The sequence below is a fragment of the Mesocricetus auratus genome, unplaced genomic scaffold, assembly GCF_017639785.1.
Source record: "Mesocricetus auratus isolate SY011 unplaced genomic scaffold, BCM_Maur_2.0 Super-Scaffold_100028, whole genome shotgun sequence".
Classification (NCBI taxonomy): domain Eukaryota; kingdom Metazoa; phylum Chordata; class Mammalia; order Rodentia; family Cricetidae; genus Mesocricetus; species Mesocricetus auratus.
Window position 1 is genome coordinate 23,739,703 of NW_024429209.1, and position 22,152 is coordinate 23,761,854.

Consider the following 22,152-nt stretch of genomic DNA (forward strand, 5'->3'; position numbering starts at 1 on the left):
GAGATTATTCTTTTTTTCCTTTATTTTTTTTGATGCATGTGTATACATATGTGTGTATGTATTTATGTGTTTGGCTCCTCCTAAGGCTGAGGTGTCTGCTTTGGACTTCTCCAGCCTCTTAGGGGTGTAAAAGTATCACTCATCTCTGTCTCTCCTCTATGTGGTATTCTCCCCAAGGGTGTCCGTGTCCAATTTCCCTTATACTGAACCAGGACTGACCCTAGTCTATCATGACCCTTGACTTACCTTACTGTAACTGCGATGGTCCTGTTTCTAGGGGGTCATCCTCAGGTCCTGGGGATTTGGATTTCAACATGTGTTTTGGGAGATCCCTGTTCCCCAGCGGGGGGCGCTGTTTAGGAAGGATGTGGAGCTTTTTTTTTTTTTTTTTTTTTTTTTTGGTTTTTCGAGACAGGGTTTCTCTGTGGCTTTGGAGGCTGTCCTGGAACTCACTCTGTAGACCAGGCTGGCCTCGAACTCACAGAGATCCGCCTGCCTCTGCCTCCCGAGTGCTGGGATTAAAGGCATGCACCACCAAAGCCTAGCTGAGACTACAAGTCTTATTAAACTTTTCCTTTCTTATGTTGCTGATTCTCTCAGGTGCTATGATCATAGTGTGATACAAAAGTAACAACACTGGGATACAATTAGGCTGTAATTCTAGTGCTCACGGAGGCTGAGGCTGGAGGACCACCCTGACTATACAGGAACAGCTTGTGGCAGGGAGAGTTAAAGTCAAGAATTGGCCTGGGGGAAGTTGGTATTTCTGATTCCTACAGGCTTATTTCAGCTTCTAGGGACTTGTCAGGGGGTGCTGTGCGAGGGAGATAGATGCATGGGGCCCATCAAGGAGAAACGGGAGGGACACTGGATGTTACCCAGTGCAGGAACCCCTGATGCTGGGACCTGCCCAACTCTGGCAGGGACACCCAGTGGGACTCTGCTCCAGGGAAGCTGGACAAGCAGATGCTGCATGTAGTTACAGTACTCTGCTCCCTCTGGGACCCTGCCTTCTAACTCAGGGTTTCTGCTGCTCCTCTTGAATCTTGGTGGGATCTTCACAAGTACAGAAGTGCTCAAACTAGAGAGGGATTTGTAGCCCTGACTCCATGCTCGTCCCTCCCTCCTTCATGCTCGTCTCTCTCTCCTTCATTGTTCCTTCTAGGCCACAGATCCCTTACTATTGTTCCTGGACAGCCCCAGGCCCCCGTGTGTGTGTGTGTGTGTGTGTGTGTGTGTGTGTGTGTGTGTGTGTGTGTGTACTTTTCCCTGGTACTGTCCTATGGAATGGAAGCTCCAGAACACAGGTCCATGATGCCATGTTTCAGTGTGATTGTCACCTGAGTAGTTTTCAGCTGGTAGCAGGGCTTAGAAAGTGCTGGGTGAATTTGTGAAGCATTTTGGACACCCTGTCCTGGTGTGTGTGTGTGTGTGTGTGTGTGTGTGTATTTTTTTCATGACAGAGGTTCTCTGTGTAGCGCTGGCTATCCTGGAACTCACTCTGTAGACCAGGCTGGCCTCTAACTCAGGAGATCTGCCTGTCTCTGCCTCACAAGTGCTGAAAGCTAAAGGCACATGCCACTATGCCTCCCTCATGCCTTAATCTTACTGAAGCTCCAGCCCCAGGGGCCAGGGAGGCACCCAGAACTCTTCACTGTGATGAAGGCTTTAGGCTTGCCTTGGAAGCAGCAGAGCTCTGAGGCCCCTTCTAACTCTTGGGGATCCTGACATTCACCCTCATACTGGCACACACACAGTCACCCAGGAAACTGCTGTGGAAATTAATGGAAGGACTCCAGGATGGATCAAGACCCTATAGATATAATGCAGCCTTTGCTGGTCTACCCTCCCTGGGGCAGAGTCTCCACTGTGGGACTGGAGGCGGGGTAGCTCTCAGCACTAGGGGCCCCTGCACTAGGCGCCACCCACAACCTGAATCTGCCTCTCAGCAGAATGCTGGCTGCCCTTTGGTTTATGGCTGTTTCTTTTTTCTCTGGAACCTTTGCACTGGGATCCCCAGGCACCCCACCTATGGCAGATGTCCCCAAGGTCATTAGGCCTGACTTCCCTGTCTAGGAGGCTGGGGCTTGGTCTCTAGGCAGAGCCAGGGGCAAGACTGTTGAGCACTCCTCAGGCTGTGTGGACAAAATTCATGGGCTGGGGAAACAAGGATGTGTGGGCACTGCTGACATGCAGTGTCCCGCTCCCCTGTGCTGGGAAAGGGCAGCTTGCTCATCAGGGTTCAACCTGCATGGTCTCCTTCGGTGGCTCTGTGATTCACTCCTGGACCAGGCACTGAGTGAGGCCGGGAAGGCCTTTCGTGTCTTTGTACCCTCCATCCACGTGTTCTGCACCTTGTACATACTTCATGCTCCATGTCCTCCACCAACCTGCCAGGAGGACCGAGAGCCTGAATTTGTGTCAGAGGCATTGTGTGGGTGGCTCTGGGGGCCGGGCTGGCTTCAAGAGCGTATCAGTCATGGCCGGCGGTTCTGAGTCCTGAGGTGCACACAGCTCCCCAGTACCTTGTAGCTGAGATGCTTGGTCCCTGGGGCTCTGAGGTGACCTTGTGGTGGATCTGCTTGTTTGGTTGGTTGATGTCCCCTAGCTCTCTCTCAAGGGTCCTTATGAACACACCCTGCCCAGCCCAGCAGGAGTCTAGGAGTAGATATTTTCATGGCCCACTTTGTCAGAACCAGACATATGTGAGGTTCAGTATCTGCTGTGGTCTTTTACTCTGCCCCCACTAACCTAGAGTCCCCAAAAAAGCCATTTTCAGAGTGTGTGTGTGTGTGTGTGTGTGTGTGTCTGCCTGTCTGTCTGTCTGTCTGTGTTCTCTCAGGCCCTTCTGAGGCTCAGGACCTGCCTGTGTTTCTGCAGCAATCATTGGCAGAGCACCCTTGCCAGTCACCTGGCCTCGGCAGCATTTTAACCTCCTCTAGTTATAGTCACTCACTTGACATCCACTGTGTTCCTGAGCCTGGCTCCTAGGTGCTAGTTCTTGTGACAAGGGCTTAGTGCAGGGCTGAAAGCTAGGGTCATAGGTCATAGGATAGTCTCCAGGCTAATGTTTCCTCTCAGGACAGGTCAGACATGGGACCTGTAGCTCAGGCTTAGGCACAGGGAAGGAGGCCATGGGAGACTATAAGGCCAGTGTAGAGACATACTTAGTTCTTGTTTTATTTGTTTTTGAGACAGGGTTTCTCTGTGTTGTTTTGGAGGCTGTCCTGGAACTAGCTCTTATAGACCATGTTGGTCTCAAACTCACAAAGATCCACCTACCTCTGCCTCCCGAGTGCTGGAATTAAAGGCGTGCGCCGCCACCACCCGGGGCGTGTAGAGACATATTTGAGTGGAGATAGGACACGTCAGCCATGGGAGCTCTTGTGGCTGGGACACCCCAGCTGCGGGAAGACTTTCAGCTGGGAGGACCAGGTAGCCCTTTATTGTTTTATTGCTCTCAGGAGGACCTGTGGCTTTTCATTCTTGCCTGTGACCAGTGGGGTCAACCGGCTACCCGCCTGCTGTTCTCACACTCTTGGACCAGGCCTGTGCAGTGGTGACCGTGCAGCCACCCTGGTTGGCTCCTTACCCTCGGGTTGACGGCCCCACTGCAGGGCTCAGCCGGAGCTGTCCTCACAGGTGCTCCGGATGGTACATGTGATGTTCTGGGGTGGGGGTGGGGGGACCAGATAGCATGGCTCCCAAGCAGTGCTCTGTGGAGCACCTGCTGCTGCACGCCAGCCTTGAACAGACCCCGGAGGAACAACAAAGGGAGCTCACATGGGTCCCGTCCTCCTGAACTTCAGCCTCGGGGAGAGCTGCTACAAAGGGCTAACACCAACGTCAAGCGGCTGTGAGCAAAGGCACACTCTAGAGAGTTGGAGCGGGGTGCTGCACAGACCACGGCAGGCACTTTCTGCAGCCGGGGGGGGGGGGGGGGGACGAGAGCCCGATAGGGTGAGGGACACGAGAGTCCCTGAAGGACTGAGACGTGGAGCCCGGCCAGGGTAGGTAGGGATGAGGGACTGAGAGACAGAGCCCCAGGATCTGCAAGGCAGCTGCGGGCACAGCCTCCCGGCCTGGGGGAGCGTGAACCTCCTTTGAGACCTGAAACCCTGAGGTCACAGACGTGCAGAGGGATGAGAGCAGATGCTAGGTGGAGTTGGGAGGCATGCCATGCCACTCTGAGGGTGACTTGGACCTGGTGGCCAGAGGAGCCAGGGCCAAGAGGAAAACCAGACCCCCTTGTTGGATAGGCAGGCCTATGGACTGACCGGCTGTTTGGGATATCAGAAGACACCCCCCCCCCCCCCCTCCAAGGACCTAGGTTGCCTCCTGGCAGTTCTGCTGCCTGTGTGTGTGGGTTTCTGACTAGAGGGGCTAGGATAAAGGTGGTCCTACCCAGCCAGCCTGACTCCCCACCCCTGGCAGCTCCAGGGGAAACCCTGTTTTTTTTTTTTTCTGCTTTTCCTCTTTTTTTTTTTTGGCCTGTAGCTGCATTTAACTATAAAGAGCCATAAATTACAAATCTGGAAAAACATCCCTTGTCCCACAAAGGATGCGCCTGTCCCCAAATGACAAATGACTCCGAATTAACATTATTTCGTATTTATAACTTCCGCAGGACAGAACTTATAGATGTCACGGGCAAGTCCTGCCTGCCTGACTTTGGGGTATTTTTGGAGCCCATTGTCTGGCTGATGGTGCTTCTAATTGCGTCTCTACTTGGGGGACAGCGTGAGCAGTTCTTGGTCTGGGGGGGGGAGTGCAGGGCCCAGTCTCCTGAGCAGCAGGACAGAGTGACCATGGAAGGGCTACTTCTGTCCATTCATACACAGGCCATGAAACATACCAGGGCTGGAGTTTACCCAATCCCCACTTTACGTTCATCTTTGAGGCAGCAGCTGATGTCAGGAGTCTCCCGTGCTGGAGAGGAAACTTATGCCAGGGTCTGGGGAAGGCCGGTGGGGGCATTGAGCAGGGCTGAGGTCAGGGGCAGGAGTCACAGAGGACAGCAAGGGCACCGTATTGCCTGTGGGGGATGTCCTAGGGTTTGAGAGTGGTACCTTGGGGCTGGAGGGGCCACGCTTCCCTGGGAGAGACCCCTTCTCATCTACTTGCTGTTAGCAATGGTGGGGCCAAGACTGAGTTGCTTGGCCTGCCCCAAGATAACTGAAACTCAGAGGAGAAAAAGCAGGAGAGGAGGAGGAGGCAGCGGCGGTAATCGTGGGTTTGCTCTGTGATTTCTGTGGGAACAAAAGTGCAGCGCGACCCTTGCATGATGTTCAAGGATATGAAGAAGATGTCGGTGAATGGGTGAGGGCGTTTGCCAGGGTCTCACGTGGGCCACCACTGCTCTTATAGGAAGCCCACAGCTGTCACCAAACACTTCTTCAGACAGGGACTTCCTAGGCACAGAGCAGCTGAGAACTGCCAAAGTTTCCTGCTGGCACCTGAGCCCGACCCCAAGGCAACCCCAAATTTAATCTGCTGCACTCCGCTGAAGTCCAAGTGGCCTGCGTCTGTCTGTCATGCTGTCCCTCCTTCTGTTCCTGGCTCCGGTTGTATGTGCCTGCTGTACTGAGTATCAAGCCTGACCATCATCGATTCTCTGGGTGCCCCCCCTTCCTGCCCCCACCCCTGCCCCCGCCCCCGTACTACCACCAGATATGAGTATTGAGTGTCTCTAGGCTTGTTGGACAAAGATGGAGGATTTAGTAGAACATTTCACTTCCTGGCTCATTTGTGACATGAACAAAGGTGACTTGCCAGTCCATCAGGTGGGCTGGGGGCTCACCCAGGCTCTCTACAGAGTCCTAATTGCAGCAGCGAGCCGTTTTGACCTTGGCCCAGGGTAGGGCCTTCTCTCTAGGGTGGTATAGGTGTATGTGTGCTACGCCGGGGGATTTTACCTTAAACCTTAGCCAGGAGGCCCCAGTGACCCTTCAGAGGAGGGTGGGAGCCACGTGGAAGGATAGCCACTCATCTGTGCCTGGCCTGTGCCTAGCAGGTGCTGCTGGCTTGAGGAGGTTGCAGTGTGAAGGATTTTCTGTGCTTAAAGTTTCCAAAAGAACTCTTGGCCCTGGGTTGAGAAACTTAGGAAAGACTGTGGACCTGGGCTTGTGGTGGGACCCAGTGTCCCACTGTAGCCCAGGGGCGGCAATAAACATGGAGTTGACTGGTCTCTGTTGATGCCATTTCAGGTTGACCCTGAGTCCTAGGCCAGCATTTCCCACCTCCTGTGCCCTCCAACCCCAGAGCTGACAAATGGGCCTGTAAGTACCGTATCCAAGATGATGGGCATCTTACTCCTCCAAGGGCAGGGCTTCCTGGTTGTGGTTGTGTGACCCCAGTGCCAAGGCCTGGTGGTGGGGGTCCATTTATTTCTGCTTCCCCCCTCCTCTCCTTGTTGCTTTCTCCCTATTTCTCGTTTGCTCTGTCTCCTCTTTCTCCACCCCACACTGCTCTCGCCTCTCCGTCTTTCTCCATCTCTTTCCTGTTCGCCAGGGAGAACCCTGGTGGACCCAGCCTCCCAAAGTGTCCTCCAGTGCTTCTGAGGCCCAAGGAGAGTTTGGACTCACCCCCCAGGGAAGGACCTGGGCGAGAGGGATTGCCTCTTTTCAGTTGTCTCCTATACTGGACTGGCAGAAGACCTCTTGGATCCTAGATCTAATTTCCACTCTGGCAGAGATACTAGCGTGGGTTAGGCAGCCAGCCTTTTGCAGACAGTCTTCCCAGAGCCCTCTGTGGGGTCAGGCATGTGTACACTCCACAGTAGCTACTTTCAGCCTTCTTCCCGGTGTTTCCCTGCCTGACCCATTCAGGATTCCATTAAGACGAACCCGATATCATGCCAGGAGGTGGTGGTACACACCTTTAATCCCAGCACTGGGGAAGGAGAGGCGGGTGGATCTCTGTGGGTTCCAGGCCAGCCTGGTCTACAGAGTGAGTTCCAGGACAGCAAGAGCTGTTACACAGAAAAACCCTGTCTTGAAAAAAACAAACAAAACAAAACAAAAAAGAAAAGAAAATGAATTTTAGACTAAGTTGTACTTATCCCAGGAACTAGTTTTGTTGCAACCTATCCCTCCACATATTTAAGAATAATCATAACTAGGCCCAGGGAGATGAGTCAGCCAATAAAGCGCCTGCCGCACAATCTTGAAGACCTGTGCTTGGATTCCAGGCACCTATATAAAATCCGGGCACAGAAGCATGTGTCTGTAACCCCAGCGCTTGGTTGGGTGGTAGGTAGATCCTTAATGTTCATTGGCCAGCTGGCTTAGCCAAATTGATGAGTTCCAGGAACAGTGAGAGATGTTGTGCCAAAAAAAAATTAAGGTTTGAGACTAGCCATGTGTGGTGGCACACACCTTTAACACCAGCACTTTGGAGGCAGAGGATCTCTATGAGTTTGAGGTTAATCTGGTCTACATAATGAGTTCCAGCCAGGGCTACACAGTGAGAACGTTTCTCAATCAATATCAATCAATCAGTCAATCAACAACTCATGAAGAGTGATGGAGGAAGGACACCTGACATCAGTCTCAGGCTACCATGTGCACACATGTTCATGTACATACGTGCATTTAACACCGCATGTGTAACAATGTGCACACAATGAGTATATGTTTAGCATTTTTGTGCACAGAGGTGGTGGTCGTAGTTTGCGTATGGGTTGAAATTTTACCTATCCTTTTTGGTAAGAAAACTTAACATAACTTTATGTTACTAGGAACTCTGCTTTGTAAGTTACACACAGTTACACAGAGTCCCTCTAGTAACGATTGGATTCCCTCTTCTTGCATCCTTACCATGCTTCCCCTGCCCAAGGGCGGCCCTGGGACAGCAGGCAGGAGATAGATCTGTCTGTCGGAGAACCCAGAGCAGCACTGCTAGTGGGAGATAGTCTCCTGGGACTTTGCTCACAGCAAGAGGAGGAACCGTGACACATTGCAATGCCCAGGCTCACATAGATGTGTATGTGTGATTATGATAATTTATCTACAAGACCCCTCTAGAGCTGCCTGGGGGCACTTGACCTCCAAGCACGGAGTTAGGACTCCATCTTAATCCTTCCCCAAAATACTGAAGGGGGCAGTATGTGGGCACCAAATGCCCTAACCCAAGTCACCCAAGAGTCAGGAACGGCATTAGAAGGGGAGGGACCGAAGAAGCAAATGTCTAGAGGTCTGATGCATTTGGATGCTGTCAAGTGTCTCCGGTACCTGAGAGTGAATGCAGCTGGCAGCAAAAGGGAGCCCTGGTGTGTGTGTGTGTGGGGGTGTCCTTGGGGGAGGGGTGGTCTTGGAGGAGTAATGCTGGGAGGCATAGAAGTGGGCCCGAACCTGCATCATGGAAAGTCTGAACTCCAGCCCAAACGCAGGGTGTGGGGGATTGGCAGCAACAGTAATTGGGTGACGGGTACATGGGGAGGAAGGGCGGAGCTGGGGCAGCAGAGCTTGGCAGAAGGGGGCACGGTCTCAGGTGTGTGTGTGACACTCTAGGCAGGGAGGTCCCTCCCGGATGGCACTGTGAGCAGTGGAGACAGGGCCAAAGACGGGGGAGGAGGAGATGTGTCCCTGTCCCACAGGCCGGGGTGGAGGCCTGTCCTAGGGTGAGGCTGGGGCCCCCGACTCTGCCCGCCCCGCCTTCCTCCTCCCCCATGCTGGTCAGCTCAGAGCGGCCAGACGCTGTCCACCAGCGGTGCCGAGCTCGCTTTATCAGATAATAAATAAGACGGCTGGAGCCGTCCATGTCAACATCTTGGCGGCACGCAGGGGCCCAGAGGGGAGGGGGCTACTCATGAGGGCTTAGTCAGCCGCCCCCTCCCCTTTGGGGCCAGGGTCAGCCCCTACCCAAGTGTTTGTGTAGGGAATTAAGGCATCAGGGCTGCCCTGCCCAAAGCCTGGCGGCTACAGAAAACCGAGTCTCTCTGGCCTCACTTCATCCTGTGGAGAGGGAGCGATGAGGGCACGGTAGGGGTAGGGGCTTAGTTCCCTGGGTCGCACGGCCCACACATGGGACAGGCCCAGAGAGGCTCTGGTTCTCAAGAGGAGATAGGGTCCCATCGGGTTGACCAGCTGGCATTAACACAGGGTAATGCGGGATGTGACACTCCAAGACACAAAAGGGCGGGGTTGGATGGAGTTGGGGCACATTTGAGTCTCCTTGCTAGCTGGTGTCTCTACCCTAGCTGGATCCCACAGAAGGCTGGATGGAACCTGACCTCAGCTGCTACTGTCCAGGCCTATCCTGAGAGGCGCTAGTGGGACTCTGAAGGCCAGGCGCTCCCCGGCTGTGGGTCTGTGTCAGACAAAACACAGGGAACCAGGACCGTGGAGCTCAAAGGAGAGTGGATCCGAGTTCCGTGCTGTCTTCGTGGTGTCTTTTCCTTCTTCATGCAGCCTCTCAACCCTCTCCACACCCAGGCTGCACTGCCCACAGCATACCTTGGGGGAATGCTACCAGAGCCCCTAGAACTGTCCACCGGGTGGTGACAAAGGACAGCAGCGAGGGCCTTGTGGATGGCCAGTGACACGCATTCTGGGCCTTTCGATGGGAGACGCACATAATGACGGTGACAGCAGCAAGTGGTTGGGTCTAAGAAATGCCCTTATTTGGTCAGCTAGGAAGCTACCGCCCTTCACATCCCTCCTCCCCCCAGGTTTTCTCTTCTGAGACACCTAGGCTTTCAGATGAGCGCCTGGGAGAGTTTGCTCTGCTTTGTGTCAGGCCAACCCTTTCCAGCCCAAGAAATTCTCACCCTTTGTTTGCCCTTGCCCCTGCAAGCTCAGGTCCCAGTTCAACGTTGTAGCAGTGTCCCCAGCAGTTAGCTGCCTGGTGTGGGACGGCTCTCAGGGGCCTGGTGGCTGATGCTCTGCCACAAAGCATCTAGGGGCCAGGTTCCACCCTGCACACACAGAGCTGACATGAGGTGAGCGGCTGCAGTGCAAGACCCCTGGGGTAGAGTGGGCGTGTAACATGCTGACTTGGAGGAGGGGTGCCTGCGTGCTGTGCTGCGGATGGAAGCAAGGCGTGGAGCCACAGCTGGAGGGAGAAATGCCAACTGACAGGACCCTGGTCTCCCTGTGTGCATGTCCCGTGTAGATGTCCCGTGTGCATGTCCATGTGCACGTCCTGTGTACATGTCCTGTGTGCACGTCCCGTGTACATGTCCTGTGTACGTCCCGTGTGCATGTCTGTGTGCACGTCCCATGTACATGTACTGTGTACACGTCCCGTGTGCATGTCTGTGTACACGTCCCGTGTACATGTCCCGTGTGCATGTCCCATGTGCATGTCCTGTGTGCATATCCCGTGTGCATGTCCTGTGTACATGTCCCGTGTGCACATCCGTGTGCACGTCCCGTGTGCTCCACTTCCCTACCTCCCTGGGTCTCCTTCCTTCCCTGGGCTGCCCAGAACACATCCTGGGAGCCAGAAAATATTTTGGACAGGAAAGGATAGACTTGGGGATGCTGTGGCCCCTCCTGCTTCATGGTCTGGGGTGCTGTAGCCGGAAGGGGATGCAGACTGGAGAGCAATGGGGCCTTCCTTTCCATCCTGCTCTTCAGATAAGGCCCGCAGTTGCTCTGGTCTGTGGATGTTCATCTGGTGGTTTACGGCCAGTGGGCAGGATGGGGGTGGGTGGTCGGAGGAAGGGCAGCGGCGTGGTGCCTGGCAGCCGTAAGGACTTGGTTCACTGGCTTCCTCTCGAAGAGGAGAAAGCTTAAATTTAGCAGCAGTGACCCATGCCCAGTGGTGGAGCCCACGGCCTTCTTCACCTCAGCCATCTCCTTAGTTAAGAAACAGGAGTAGGGGGCTGGAGGGACGGCTCAGTGGTTAAGAGCACTTGCGGCTCTTGCAGAGGATCCCGGTTCAGTTTCCAACGCCCATGTGACCACACATGTGCACGCGCAGGCAAAAACACTCATACAGATAAAACCGATAAATTAAAAACAAAGAGAGAGAGAGAGAGAGAGAGAGCCAGGCAGTGGTGGCGCACACCTTTAATCCCAGCACCCAGAAGGCAGAGGCAGACCGACCAACCTCTGTGAATTAGAGGCCAGCCTGGAGTTCCAGGGCAGCCAGACCTACCTAGTGAGAGCCTGTCTCAAAAAACAATAACAACGAAAACAAAACCAACCAAACCAACAAAGAAAAAAAAAAAAAAAGAAGAAAGGAAGGAAGGAAGAGAAGGAAGTGAAAAGTGGGAGGGATCACTTACGCCGGGTCCCCCTCTCTCCTGAGTTCCTTTTCTCTCTACCCAAAGGGGAAGCCACCAGCCAGTGCTTCTTTCTCACTGTGGATCTCTCCAGGAGCCTGCCTGGGTTGGTGACTGCCTGGCTTCATTTCCAAATTTGGGAGCCTCCAAGGGGACCACAGTAACTCGATGGGTGCATGAGTTACAGATGTGATCACAGGCGTCTCTCTCATCACAGAAGGGGAAACTGAGGCTTGGACAAAAGGGACTCCCAGAAGCAGCACGGCAGCGAGAACACTGCTGAGACCTTGGGCCCAGGCCGCCCCCCCCCCCCCCCCGGACGCAGCGGCTGTGGTCTTGTCTGCGCCCGTGCACACTTGGGGAGCGTGGGTGCATGGAGGCATTCACACAGTACTGCCTGCGGGGGGGGGTGTCTCTAGCGCACCCCCTCCCGCCCCGCCCCCCTGTATCCGTCATTCAGACAGCTGGCTTTGCCTCCCACAGACGCACGGATGGTGAGGTATGCCTACTCGGAGTCAGTGACAGGAGCGTGCCCTGCCCTTGGCCCCGTGATAGCTGCAGAGGCCACAGGCTATTGCCCATTGCTTTCCTTCTGGGGAAAGCAGGCACTGGGGCCCCCTGCCTCTGCCTCAAGATGAACTAGGTGGAAGGACCAAAAGTCCACATAGGAGACAGGATAGGGACGGTCTTCATGGTTAGGTGATCCCTTAACTCTTCTACATCTTGTTTTCCTCACCTCGGGGTGGAACCCTGGAAATGCCAGGAAGTAACCTGTGGGGGTGTGGCCTACACAGCACCCTCTTCCTTTCACTTCCTGTCACCTCCCTGTACTAGGGTCCTAGAACTGACCTGCACCCCTTGGGCAGAGTCACGCCCTGCTTACATGACCTGGTAAGCTGCAAAGAGCTGGGTTACCAGCTGCTGGGGTGACAGCTGAGCCAGGTCACGAGGCCACATGTCACCCAACAGTGTCTCAGTATGGGCCTTCCCGTCCTTCCCATCGGCAAAAGCCTTAGCATACGGATTGCCAGAGCAAGGCCTTTGACCGCCCTCTCTGGAAACAAGGCTACAGATAAATACAGAAATCTGTGATGACGGCCAGAGGGATGAATTGCCTTGGAGTGGTGTCTTGCTACAGTGCTCAGCCTGCTCACCGGTCTCTGACAGTCCTGCGTTTGTAGGCAAGAAAAGCACTCAGCCCTGCAGAGTCAAATATGGGACGTTAAGACCGTGAGATTCCCCCAGAGGCCTCGTGTCGGGTCCCCCTCCTCCTTATTGCCGGCCGGGACTCTTGTTTGTTTCGCTTGGATCAGATTTTACTGTGGGATGCTGTGAACCTTTGCCAGCTGCTACAAACTGTAAAAGTTGACCGTTGATGGCGTTTGAGTCATCGGTGGGTATCTCCAGTCGTCTCGGCTACAGAGGGGCCCATGAGATGTCTGGGGAGTCCGTTGCTATCCCAGATGATCCTCCAAGTCTTCTTCACCCACCGGCCTTCTTCTAGGCTGTCAGCGCAAAAGCTGCCCCCCTCCACAGTGGTGAGGGGCCCCTGGGGCTGTTGGCTTCAGAGGCTAACCTCTGTTCCTGGAACCCCTTTGTCTCTGCTCCTGTTCTAGGAGTCAGATTGGCAGGTTCTGTTCCTGGGAACCACCGTTTCCTGAGCACCTAGGCCAAGGCCAGGGCACACCAGGCCTCCTGACGCAGGACCCCACTGAGGCCAGCCTGGGGGCTCAGGGGCGAGGAGGCGAAGGCAAAGTCTTCAGGTTCAAACTTGAACTCCAAATGATTGGGGGCCAGGGATTCATTCGCTGGGCTGGAGGAGGCCTGCAGACGGGATGGGTGGGTGAGTATGGGGGAGTCCGTCACCTCTCTGGAGCCGGGAGGCATGCCATAGGTGATTTACCCCCAAGTGCCCCTCAGCCTAGAAGGAGTGGAAAGGCCCCTGAGGACCGTGCCACATACAACTCTGGGGAAAGATGGGAGAGGTCCTGAGGGCTCTGATGGGATCTGAGTTGGTGAAGAGTCAAGGTTCTCCAGGGAGGGGTGAGGGCCGGTCTCCTGTACTCCCCTGCCTCATCCCCCTTACCTGGGAGGAGATAGTGGGCCCAGGAAACACCGGAGACGCCAGACTGGGCTCGGCTTTCAAAGTGGTGGCTGAGCCTTCAGTGTTAGGGAGAGCAGGAGAACAGGCTGCGGTGTTTGCTGTGGATCCTGGAAGGGAAGACAGGGGTGGGAGGGCATTTACGGAAGGTGCCGGATCTGACCGTATTTCTGGCCATGTGGCCAATTCTTCTATCCTTGTCCAGAGAGGTTCAGAGACTTCTTAAAAGTCACACAGCACTGAAAGGTAGAAGGTCAGGTACGGCTTTATCTACTCCACTTCTGTCCCACTAACCACTGTTTGGACAGCTCATATCATACGCCCTTCCCCTAACAAGCCGAATGACACCCCTGAGGGGTGGGGTTAGAATGAGACTCAGAGGCCTGGGAGTGAGTCACCCCCCCAACCCCACCCCAGCCCAGCGGCTCCCTCCCCACCTGAGGAGCCCTTGATCTTGGCGGGGTTCTTCGGCTTCCGTTTTCTGGTCTGGATGCTCTCCTTTTTCATGGCTAGCGGCCGTGGCACCTGGCAGGGACAGCAAGGGTAGGTGGCTGCTTCCTGTGCCATCCCACCCTGGAGATGCCCGTCCCATCTGCCTGATAGCCAAGGGCGGGGCTGGAGTGCGCAGAGGGAAAGACTTGGGCGTCTAGCCTTCATCCTAGGTTGGAAAGTCCTGGGGAGCCTTCTTGGAAAGCCCTGGGGAGGTCCATGAACTTCTGTGGGCAGGGTGCACACGGCTTGGTCTTCTAAGAGGAGTGGGTGTGTGGCAGTCAACACACATGTGACGCTCCCAGAACATGTTCAAGCCAGGGGCCAAGGGCCATCTTGTCTAGCTGGGGTGGAGGGGCGACCACACGGCTCTGGGTAGAGGGCAAAGCCACTCTCCCCGCCACTCACCCCGTGGAGCTTCATGTAGAGGCCGCAGGCATTGCACACAGGCTCTCCCTCAGCATTGCGCCTCCAGAGGGTGGTGGTGGCAGTGTGGCAGTTGGAGCAGCAGAGGCCGGATCGACGGGATGAGGACTGTGGAGCAAGTTAGCTGGGGGTGAGGCCAGGAATTGGGGGAGCAGAACCCAGAGTTGTGTGTGTGTGTGTGTGTGTGTGTGTGTGTGTGTGTGTGTGTGTGTGTGTGTGTGTGTGTGGGCGCTCTGGTGCAGTAAATGACCATGAACAGGATGGACAGAAGTTACCAGCTGCCAGGTCAGGGACCATTCTGACTGAGACATTTGGGGGTGCTGAAGGCTTGAGGCAGGACACGATGTCCTTTGTTCCAACAAAGTTTTGACTCACTGGCCTTCCGGTGCCAGGACCAGTCTCTTCACCATCACTGAGATGTAACAGATCTTTCAGTGTCTGGTTGTGGGGTTCTGAGGCCACGAAGCCCTGGTGTAGACATACAGCCATTGATTATTCCCCTAAGCCAGCCAGGGTGACCTAAACACAGCATCTCTGTGGGGACCAGGGCTCTCAAGGCCTCGGACTCCTCAGGAGGTCAGGGCCGAAGGTTAGCTCTCAGGATCCCTGCTGGTCCTCTTGCACACCTGTCTCCTCAGAGCCCAGAGCACACACTGACAGCCCTCCACAACCTCCCCAGTACCCACAGGGTATTGAGTGCCACAACCTCCCCAGTACCCACAGGGTATTGAGTGGAAGGCGTAGGGTCTTATCTGCCATGTCATCCAGACTGGGCTCAGTGTCTGCAGTCTCTTGATCCTGGGCTGTGTGATATCTTTTGTCTGCCTCATTCCACCACATCTCTCAGCAGACTACCCCAGTCTCACACGCTGGAATCCCACCGGGGACCCCAGACTTGCCTGTGTTTGGAGAGCTTGGGCCCTGAGCTAGAGGGGACGCTGGGCCTAACTAATGAAATTGGTGCATGTGTGTGTGTGTGGGGGGGGCAAGGAGTGAGCTCATGGTGCTGTGTCTGGGGAGTCATCACAGAGAGCCCAGTCAGACTTCACCAAGCCCAATGTCTCTGAGCTGCCTGACACCAGTGACTTTCCTGGTACATGGCTCACACAGTTCAGTGTGTGATGGAATCCATTCCCTCCTAGTGAAAGCTCCATTTGAAGGGCCCCTAGGCACCCGAACCCTAAGCTCTTGCTGTAACACTGTCTATTCCAGGCACCGGCACCAGACTGTACTGTCTGTCACCACCTTAGTCCTGCCCTTGAACAGTAACTCTGACCTCCCCCCCAACTGTCCCCTTCAGAGCTTCAGAGTCAGCGACAATTCCAGAACACCAGTCAAAAGGGACAGCAAGGGTTTTGCACACATGTATCCCCCCCCGCAGTACTTGGAATACGATTAGTAAGATATTTGTATTTACACGGAAGTCACATTTAACCAGGTGCCTGGCACTTTGCAGTTCCCAGTTACTGCTGAATCTCCAGACCTAGGGGAACCCTGGCCCGTGGCCTCTCTTCTCCCGTGAACCAGCTAGGAGCTATGGGACCTTCTGAGACATGGTGGGGAAAAAGCAAAAGCCAGTGTCTCATGGCAGACCGCACACAGGAAGAGAGGTACACAGACCCATCCCCCCCCCCCAGAAATGCGAGAGAAAAGTCTGGAAACCACGTCGGAATCCTTTCATTGAGATTATGTTTTACTTTTACAAACTAGGCACACAGGAAAACATAATGACCTGAGAAGTCATTGCCGTTTCCTGAACCGTCACGAACTGCCACTCGTCGTCATACAGAAGGGAAACGGGAGCTCAGACATGTCAAGGGACCACAGGAAATCCAGGAGCCAGGTGGACAGAGACTTTGCTTTCCATTGAGCCCTTGGACACACGCCCATTTGCCACACCCCAGTGAGGCCCCCCCCCACCCCCCAGCCTCCATCTGTCCTTCCTTGTCTGTAGAGGCAACAGCCTGGTCACTTTCGGGTTCCCAACAGCTAGCCTCTCCTGGCTGCACTTCATTTCTTTTCCGCCTGTTCTTTTTTTTTTTTTTTTTTTTTTGGTTTTTCGAGACAGGGTTTCTCTGTGGCTTTGGAGGCTGTCCTGGAACTCGCTCTGTAGACCAGGCTGGCCTCGAACTCACAGAGATCCGCCTGCCTCTGCCTCCCGAGTGCTGGGATTAAAGGTGTGCACCACCAACGCCCAGCTTTGCTTGTTCTTTTCGAGAGAAGTTCATCTCCAATGGCTGCTCACCTGAAGGGAGAGTGGCACCAAGTGCCGGCCTCCACACACCGGGGCCTCCAAACTGCCAAGGTGGATACTCAGGGGAGGTGGCTGGAGCCCTGCTTGGAGGGCGAGCCATATAATTCGGCAAAGACTTTTGGAAAATGAAAACTGCCATACAAAGAGTTTGCAGAGTGGCTTCCTGGGAGCCCAGAGCCCAGTTACCCAAGACTGGCTGGGTGGAGAGCTAATTGGAGCCTTGGGGATAGGCCGAGGCTGGAAACGCCTCCGGTCCCAAGTGGACCCTCTCTCGGAGGAGACACAGCAGACTAAGGTCAAAGATTTGTCCCTTGTCTGGTGAGGGAAAACCGAGAGAAGTAAGTTTAGGGTGTGGGGAGCCCACCCCTCGGCCCCAGAGCAGACCAGGGGCTCTTGCCTGATTCTTCTTTGTTTATCGCTGTGCCTGGGTGCCCAGTTCAGAGCCTGGCATGGAGGAGAGTGGGCAGAGCCAAGGGACAGGACAGGTCTGCTGCCTGGGGAGTACCCCGGGTCTAGGATGCAGCCCTCCATTCCTGGGCTCTGTGTCTATCTAGTTATCTATGGTTTCTGCATTAGTGAACGTCCTGGAGACTGGGTTGGGCAGCTCACGTGCAGAGGGTTTCCATTATCAGGCAGATCACTGAAGGAAAGGGCCAGAGGGTACAGTGGCCTCTCAGACGGTAAGAGGCAAAATGTGCCTGCGGATCCCCAAACCCCAGGCCACCTCAGAGGAAGAGAAGCCCCTTCCTGTATCCTACCCGCCTGCGGGAGCTCACAATGTTGCCCTCATCTTAGGACCCATAACATAAGAATGCACAGAGCTATCGCTCCAAGTGAGTGCACTCAGGAAACCATGTGCAACACATATATCAGGCAGGACTAGGGCAGCCAGTCCCCAGACCCTGCCTGCTATGGGCATGGGCCCCTTCTGGAAACCTGGAGGGTGAGAAACACCTCCTGTGGATGCAGATGCTGACATTCGTCTGGGGTTCACACCTTTAAACAGGAGGGCCCCGAGACTCGAGACTCGGGAGCAGCCCTGCCCAGGCCTGAGACCCTCGAGCCCCGTGAGCCCACTGTAGCCGCCATAGCAAGAACGTTAGTCAGTCTGCCAACCCCAACCCAGACGCGCATTTAAACTTGAACCTGAAGGCTTGCCTGTGAGACGGCAAAGCAGCTTCCTGCCTCGGCAACTCCTGGCGGCCTAAGCCCGAGCCCTACTTCTAACCAACACCTACTCGGCCATGTACCGGAAGAACCAAAAGTAAAAACAAGATTCAGCCAGTAACTGATCGAAGCAGAAGCAGGCACCCGCAGCTGAGCACTGAGCCATACTCTCAGAATCCAGTTGCAGAAAGGGAGGAGAGATGGCCAAATGAACCAAGACGGAATTGGAGATACCCGCAGAAACAGTTGACCTGACCTAATGAGAGCACGCAGACCCTAGTCATAAAGCGGGGGAACCAGCACTGGACCAAACCAAGCCCTCTGAATGTGGGTGCAGGCTAGGAGGCCAAGGCAGTCTATGGAACCTCTAACAGTGGTGCCAGGATTTATCCCTAGGTCACAAATGGACTTTGGGAGCCCTTTCCCTATGGAGGGATACTATTGCGGTCCAGATACGGAAAGGAGGGCCTGGGCCCTCCCCCAAATGATGTGATGGACTTTGATGATTTCCCCATGGAGGGTCTCACTATCTCTGGGGAGTGGGGTGGTGAGTGGGTTGGTGGGAAGCATGGGAGGATGGGAGGGCGAGGGAATGGGGGGGATGGATATATAAATAAGAGTGTTTCTACAAATAATAAAAGAAAAAAAGATTTAGCCAGTGGGATAGGCAAAAGGCAGAGGCCTGGTTTCCTAGGGACCCCCAAAGCACAGGCAAGTGCTTCCCAAGGACACATACCCAATGACTCTCTCATTCAGGTTCTTGATGCCACTGTCGGTGGACCAGCGTCCCTTCCCTCAACCCCATCTGAGCCAGTCACCTTGAGGCCTCTAATACGACCAGGTTGCCACTCACCAATACCAACTCAATCCCACAGCAGCACAGAGCCATCGGGGTCCCGCAGAGACTGTGGCTTATGATGTACCTACGGCAGAGCTCACTCTCAGACCGGATCCCAGAACACCCTGTGGCCATGTAGCAAGTGGGTTTGAAACACATCTTTTTTTCTGTGTAGCAAGTGGGTTTGAAACACATCTTTTTTTCTGTCAAGTGCCGAGTAACCTGCCAGCTACTGTGGGTTTTAAGACCTCAGCCAGGTCCCCATCGGGAGTCCTGGCTGGGATCCTGATGGCTCCCTGAATATTTTCAAACTCCAGGAAGAGATGAGTTGGCCTGGCTCAACCGGGAGCCCCAGGCAGCTCACGGAGCCTTGTGTTTCAGTCTTTCCTCCATCCTCAGGAACCCAGACGCCGCTGAGAGTGCCGAAGCCAACCATTCCCTTCATCCCCCCTGTAGCTCTAGCCCTGGTCCTCTCCTCCCTGCTACACTCACCAGACGCTTCTGAGGCCTCACCAGTGGTCGGTTGACCCCGTTCATCTTGTGATAGAGGCCACAGGCGTTGCATAGGTAGTGCCCAGTGCCATCACGGCGCCACAGTGGTGTAGACAGGGCTCCACAGTTGACACATTCCCGGCCCTCACCAGGGAACTCCTCCAAGAAGTCAGGTACTGTAGGGACAAGAAGCTTGTGGGACTGGGGCCTCTGCTCCTCCAGAGAGCCTGAGGGCTTCTGCCCTCTTTGCGTAGTGTCTTATACGTATTCATTAGAAGGGCGATTTATTTATATACTTAGTCTTACTTAGTTTTTTAGAGAAGTGTATTAGGGCTGCTTTTATAAGGCAGGGATATAAATAAACCAAACTTTAAAGCGATGATCCCTTTCTTGACCAGGGTCCACGTCGGCCTTTGTATTTTTAATAAGCCTTGGAAAGAGGTGTTTCTACATAGGCAGAGGGAAGTGGATGGCAGAGCCTTATTTCCCACCTTCAGATAACCTGTGTTCGTGAGAGTGGGCCCCAAGGGGGAGCGGACTGGGAGACAGAGACCTGGGATTCTACAGGTTGGCTTGACTGTCAGCTTTGCTAGGGAGGTAGGACCACAGGGGCACCAGGGAATCCTGGTCCAGCTCCAGGTCTAGCCAGGAACCGCAGATGTACAAACCATGGGATATTGGCTGGGGGACAGGGTGGGATCAATCATCTGCTGGCTGGAGGTGGGTACCGGGCACAGGGGCTGCCTTTGTCTACCTAAGTGCACTAGATTGGCTTGGGCCAAGAGGGGGCTATGAATCAGGGGTCAGGCTTCTGAGTTCCTGGAGGGATGGCCTAGAGGAGTCCCTGAGGATGCAAACAGAAGCTGACTCTCTTTGTTCTGACTGTGCCTCAAAAGTACTCAGAAACCTGGAGGAGCACTTCTCGGCTCAACAACCTTGGGATCTAATCTCATCTAATTTACGTTCCCGGGAGGTATGGGAATCTCAGGATGGAATGCCAGTGCTGTAGAACGAGAGACGGCTGTGGTGACTCGTTCAAACAATCAGTATTTTGAGCTTTATAAAACTCGTTTTTAGCCTGGCCTAATGGCGAAGGCTTGTAAGCTCAGCACTTAGGAAGGCTGAAGCAGGAGAACCGCTGTTAAGTTTGAAGCTGAGTTGGTCTACCTAATAAGACCCTGTCTTAAAACCAAAAATAATTTCCAAAACTTTCCATGGAAAGTTTAGGATGTAGGTTCCAAATTGACATAATTCAGAATGCTATTTTGTGGTTTGGTCGCGTGAAAAAACAGAAATGTATTATTTTCCTGCTATTATGCTGAAAGGAAAGAAAAAGAATTCTGGATCGAATGTTTTTCATCGCACTGTGTTCCGAAAAAGTTCCTGTATCCTGGCAATTTTGGGAGGGAATCTGTGGGGTCGGGCCAGGCGGGTGAGCCTTGACAGCAGGAGAGCGCATTTCGGCTTTTCGCATGCATTGCATTTCGTAGCGAGCGGGTTTATCGCTGCACGCATTAACATTAGAATCATGTCCACCGGGCAGCCCCAGCCCGGTACTCACCGAAGGTGGCCCGTCGGCCAGGGAGGCCACTAGGGCGGCCCTGGAGACCGTGCAGGATGCTACTGCCATCGAAGGGTCCGGAGGTCCACGAAGGGGCTACGTCGGGACTCACGTACGCCGGGTAGGTTGTGGGGTACGATGCGCTCATGGGTCTCCCGAGCGGGGTCGGGTACTGTTCGCGAGCCAGCAGCGCGCCCTGGAAGGAGCCGCTGTCCCGGGCCCCCGTGCTGCCGCCGCTGCCGGACCCCGGGGGGCTGTGTGCGAATGCGAAGGAGGAAGCCCCCGGTGGGTGTGCGGCTGGCGGGTGCGGGCTTCCGGAGCCGAAGGCTGAGGAGTCAGCGGCAGCTGCCTGAGTCCAGCTAGAGTGTGCGGCAAGCGCGGGAGGCTGCGAGCCCGGCTCACACGCAGGCAGGTAGGGCAGCATGGAAGGCACACGCGTGGGTGCCACGAACACCGGGGAGCCGGCTCCTGAAGCGTGCAAAAAGGCTCCCGAGTCAGCGTAGGTGGCCTGGCCGGGGCTCTGGGCCAGCGCCAAGCTCTGATACATTTCCCCCCGGTTGGGCACGAGCTTGACCTGCAGAGAAGAAAGACAGGCGTCGAGGGCAAGAGTCACTGTGTCCCCTACATCAGCTCTCACGCTCGCCCTGGACAGGTGCTGCTGCTCGGCTTGCAAACTCCGATTTTCCGAGTTCGTTCACCGGGGCAGATCCCGGGTTCCTCCGGGTGGAACGACGGGGTTAGAAGAGGCGCAGAGTCTCAGGAGCCAGGTCCTTGCCTCGCGCGGAGAGATCACCCGCCAAATCCCTCACCGGCCGGGCAGGAAAGCGCGACTCTGATCGAGATCCCGTGACCGGTGGGTTTGTAGACTGGGTCTCCAGCTGGAGCCGCTCTGCAGGGAATCCCGAGAGCTCTGTCCGCCCCGCCCCTGCCGGGCCGCCCCTTCCCTCTCGGAGTCGGTCCCTCCCTCCCCTTAGGGTCAGCGCCAGGGCTCCGGCCGCAGTGCCACGTGACCCGAACTGGCTCCGCTTGTCCGGGGACCACAAAGCGACCCCTCAGCTCGCGGCGGGTGCGAGCGCGCTCAGGGTCCTGGGACAGCAGCAGCTCGGAACTCTCTCGAACTTTGTTGCTACGATCACAGGTCCCAGCCCTCGCTCTTCATCTATTTCAAGGTTGGTTTAGAGGCCGGTTCCAAGTCCTGTGGTTGAGTCGATGGCCCAGGCCCCACTGAACCTAGAGGCCCCATGATGCTGGAAACATGCTGGCCGGCACTTAACGCCTGTGTCCTCCCCGAATCTACATGGGGATCGAGCTTCCATGGGGACCGCAGGGCTCAGGCCTCTATTCTCTTACTGGGTGTTTTGTTCACCAACAATTACCCGAAGCAGTTACTCCAAGCCCACCAGAAACTTCACAGTAGACTTAGTTTGTGGACAAGCAGGACCACTGGGGAGGGACTCTAGGGCCAAGCAAACTCTTAAAGGGAGTGATGTGGTTCCTAAGGCCGCTTGGCAAGAGAGTCTCTTTCAGGTGCTGGAAACCTCAGGCCCTCACGTTCCTGGTGCTCCGAGCATCTAGTTCAGTTTTGTGGTGACTT

The 22,152-nt window shown here is 55.0% G+C and overlaps 1 protein-coding gene across 2 annotated transcripts; it reads right to left on the reverse strand.

Moving 5' to 3' along the window:
• Positions 1 to 12,322: 12,322 nt before the first annotated feature.
• On the reverse strand, positions 12,323 to 21,456 carry Gata5 (GATA binding protein 5). 2 transcript variants are annotated; one of them, XM_040732936.1, is made up of 6 exons: positions 20,559 to 21,456; positions 19,019 to 19,173; positions 14,229 to 14,354; positions 13,769 to 13,856; positions 13,317 to 13,441; positions 12,323 to 13,054 (listed from the first exon to the last, which is right to left on the reverse strand). In XM_040732936.1, exons 1-6 carry the CDS (start codon positions 21,103 to 21,105, stop codon positions 12,896 to 12,898), a joined length of 1,200 nt encoding a protein of 399 aa, XP_040588870.1. In that variant the 5' UTR covers positions 21,106 to 21,456; the 3' UTR covers positions 12,323 to 12,895. The 2 variants fall into 2 exon arrangements, with proteins under 2 accessions (XP_040588870.1, XP_005074576.1); XM_005074519.4 differs by having other exon boundaries at positions 18,998 to 19,173; positions 20,559 to 21,454.
• Positions 21,457 to 22,152: the final 696 nt, after the last annotated feature.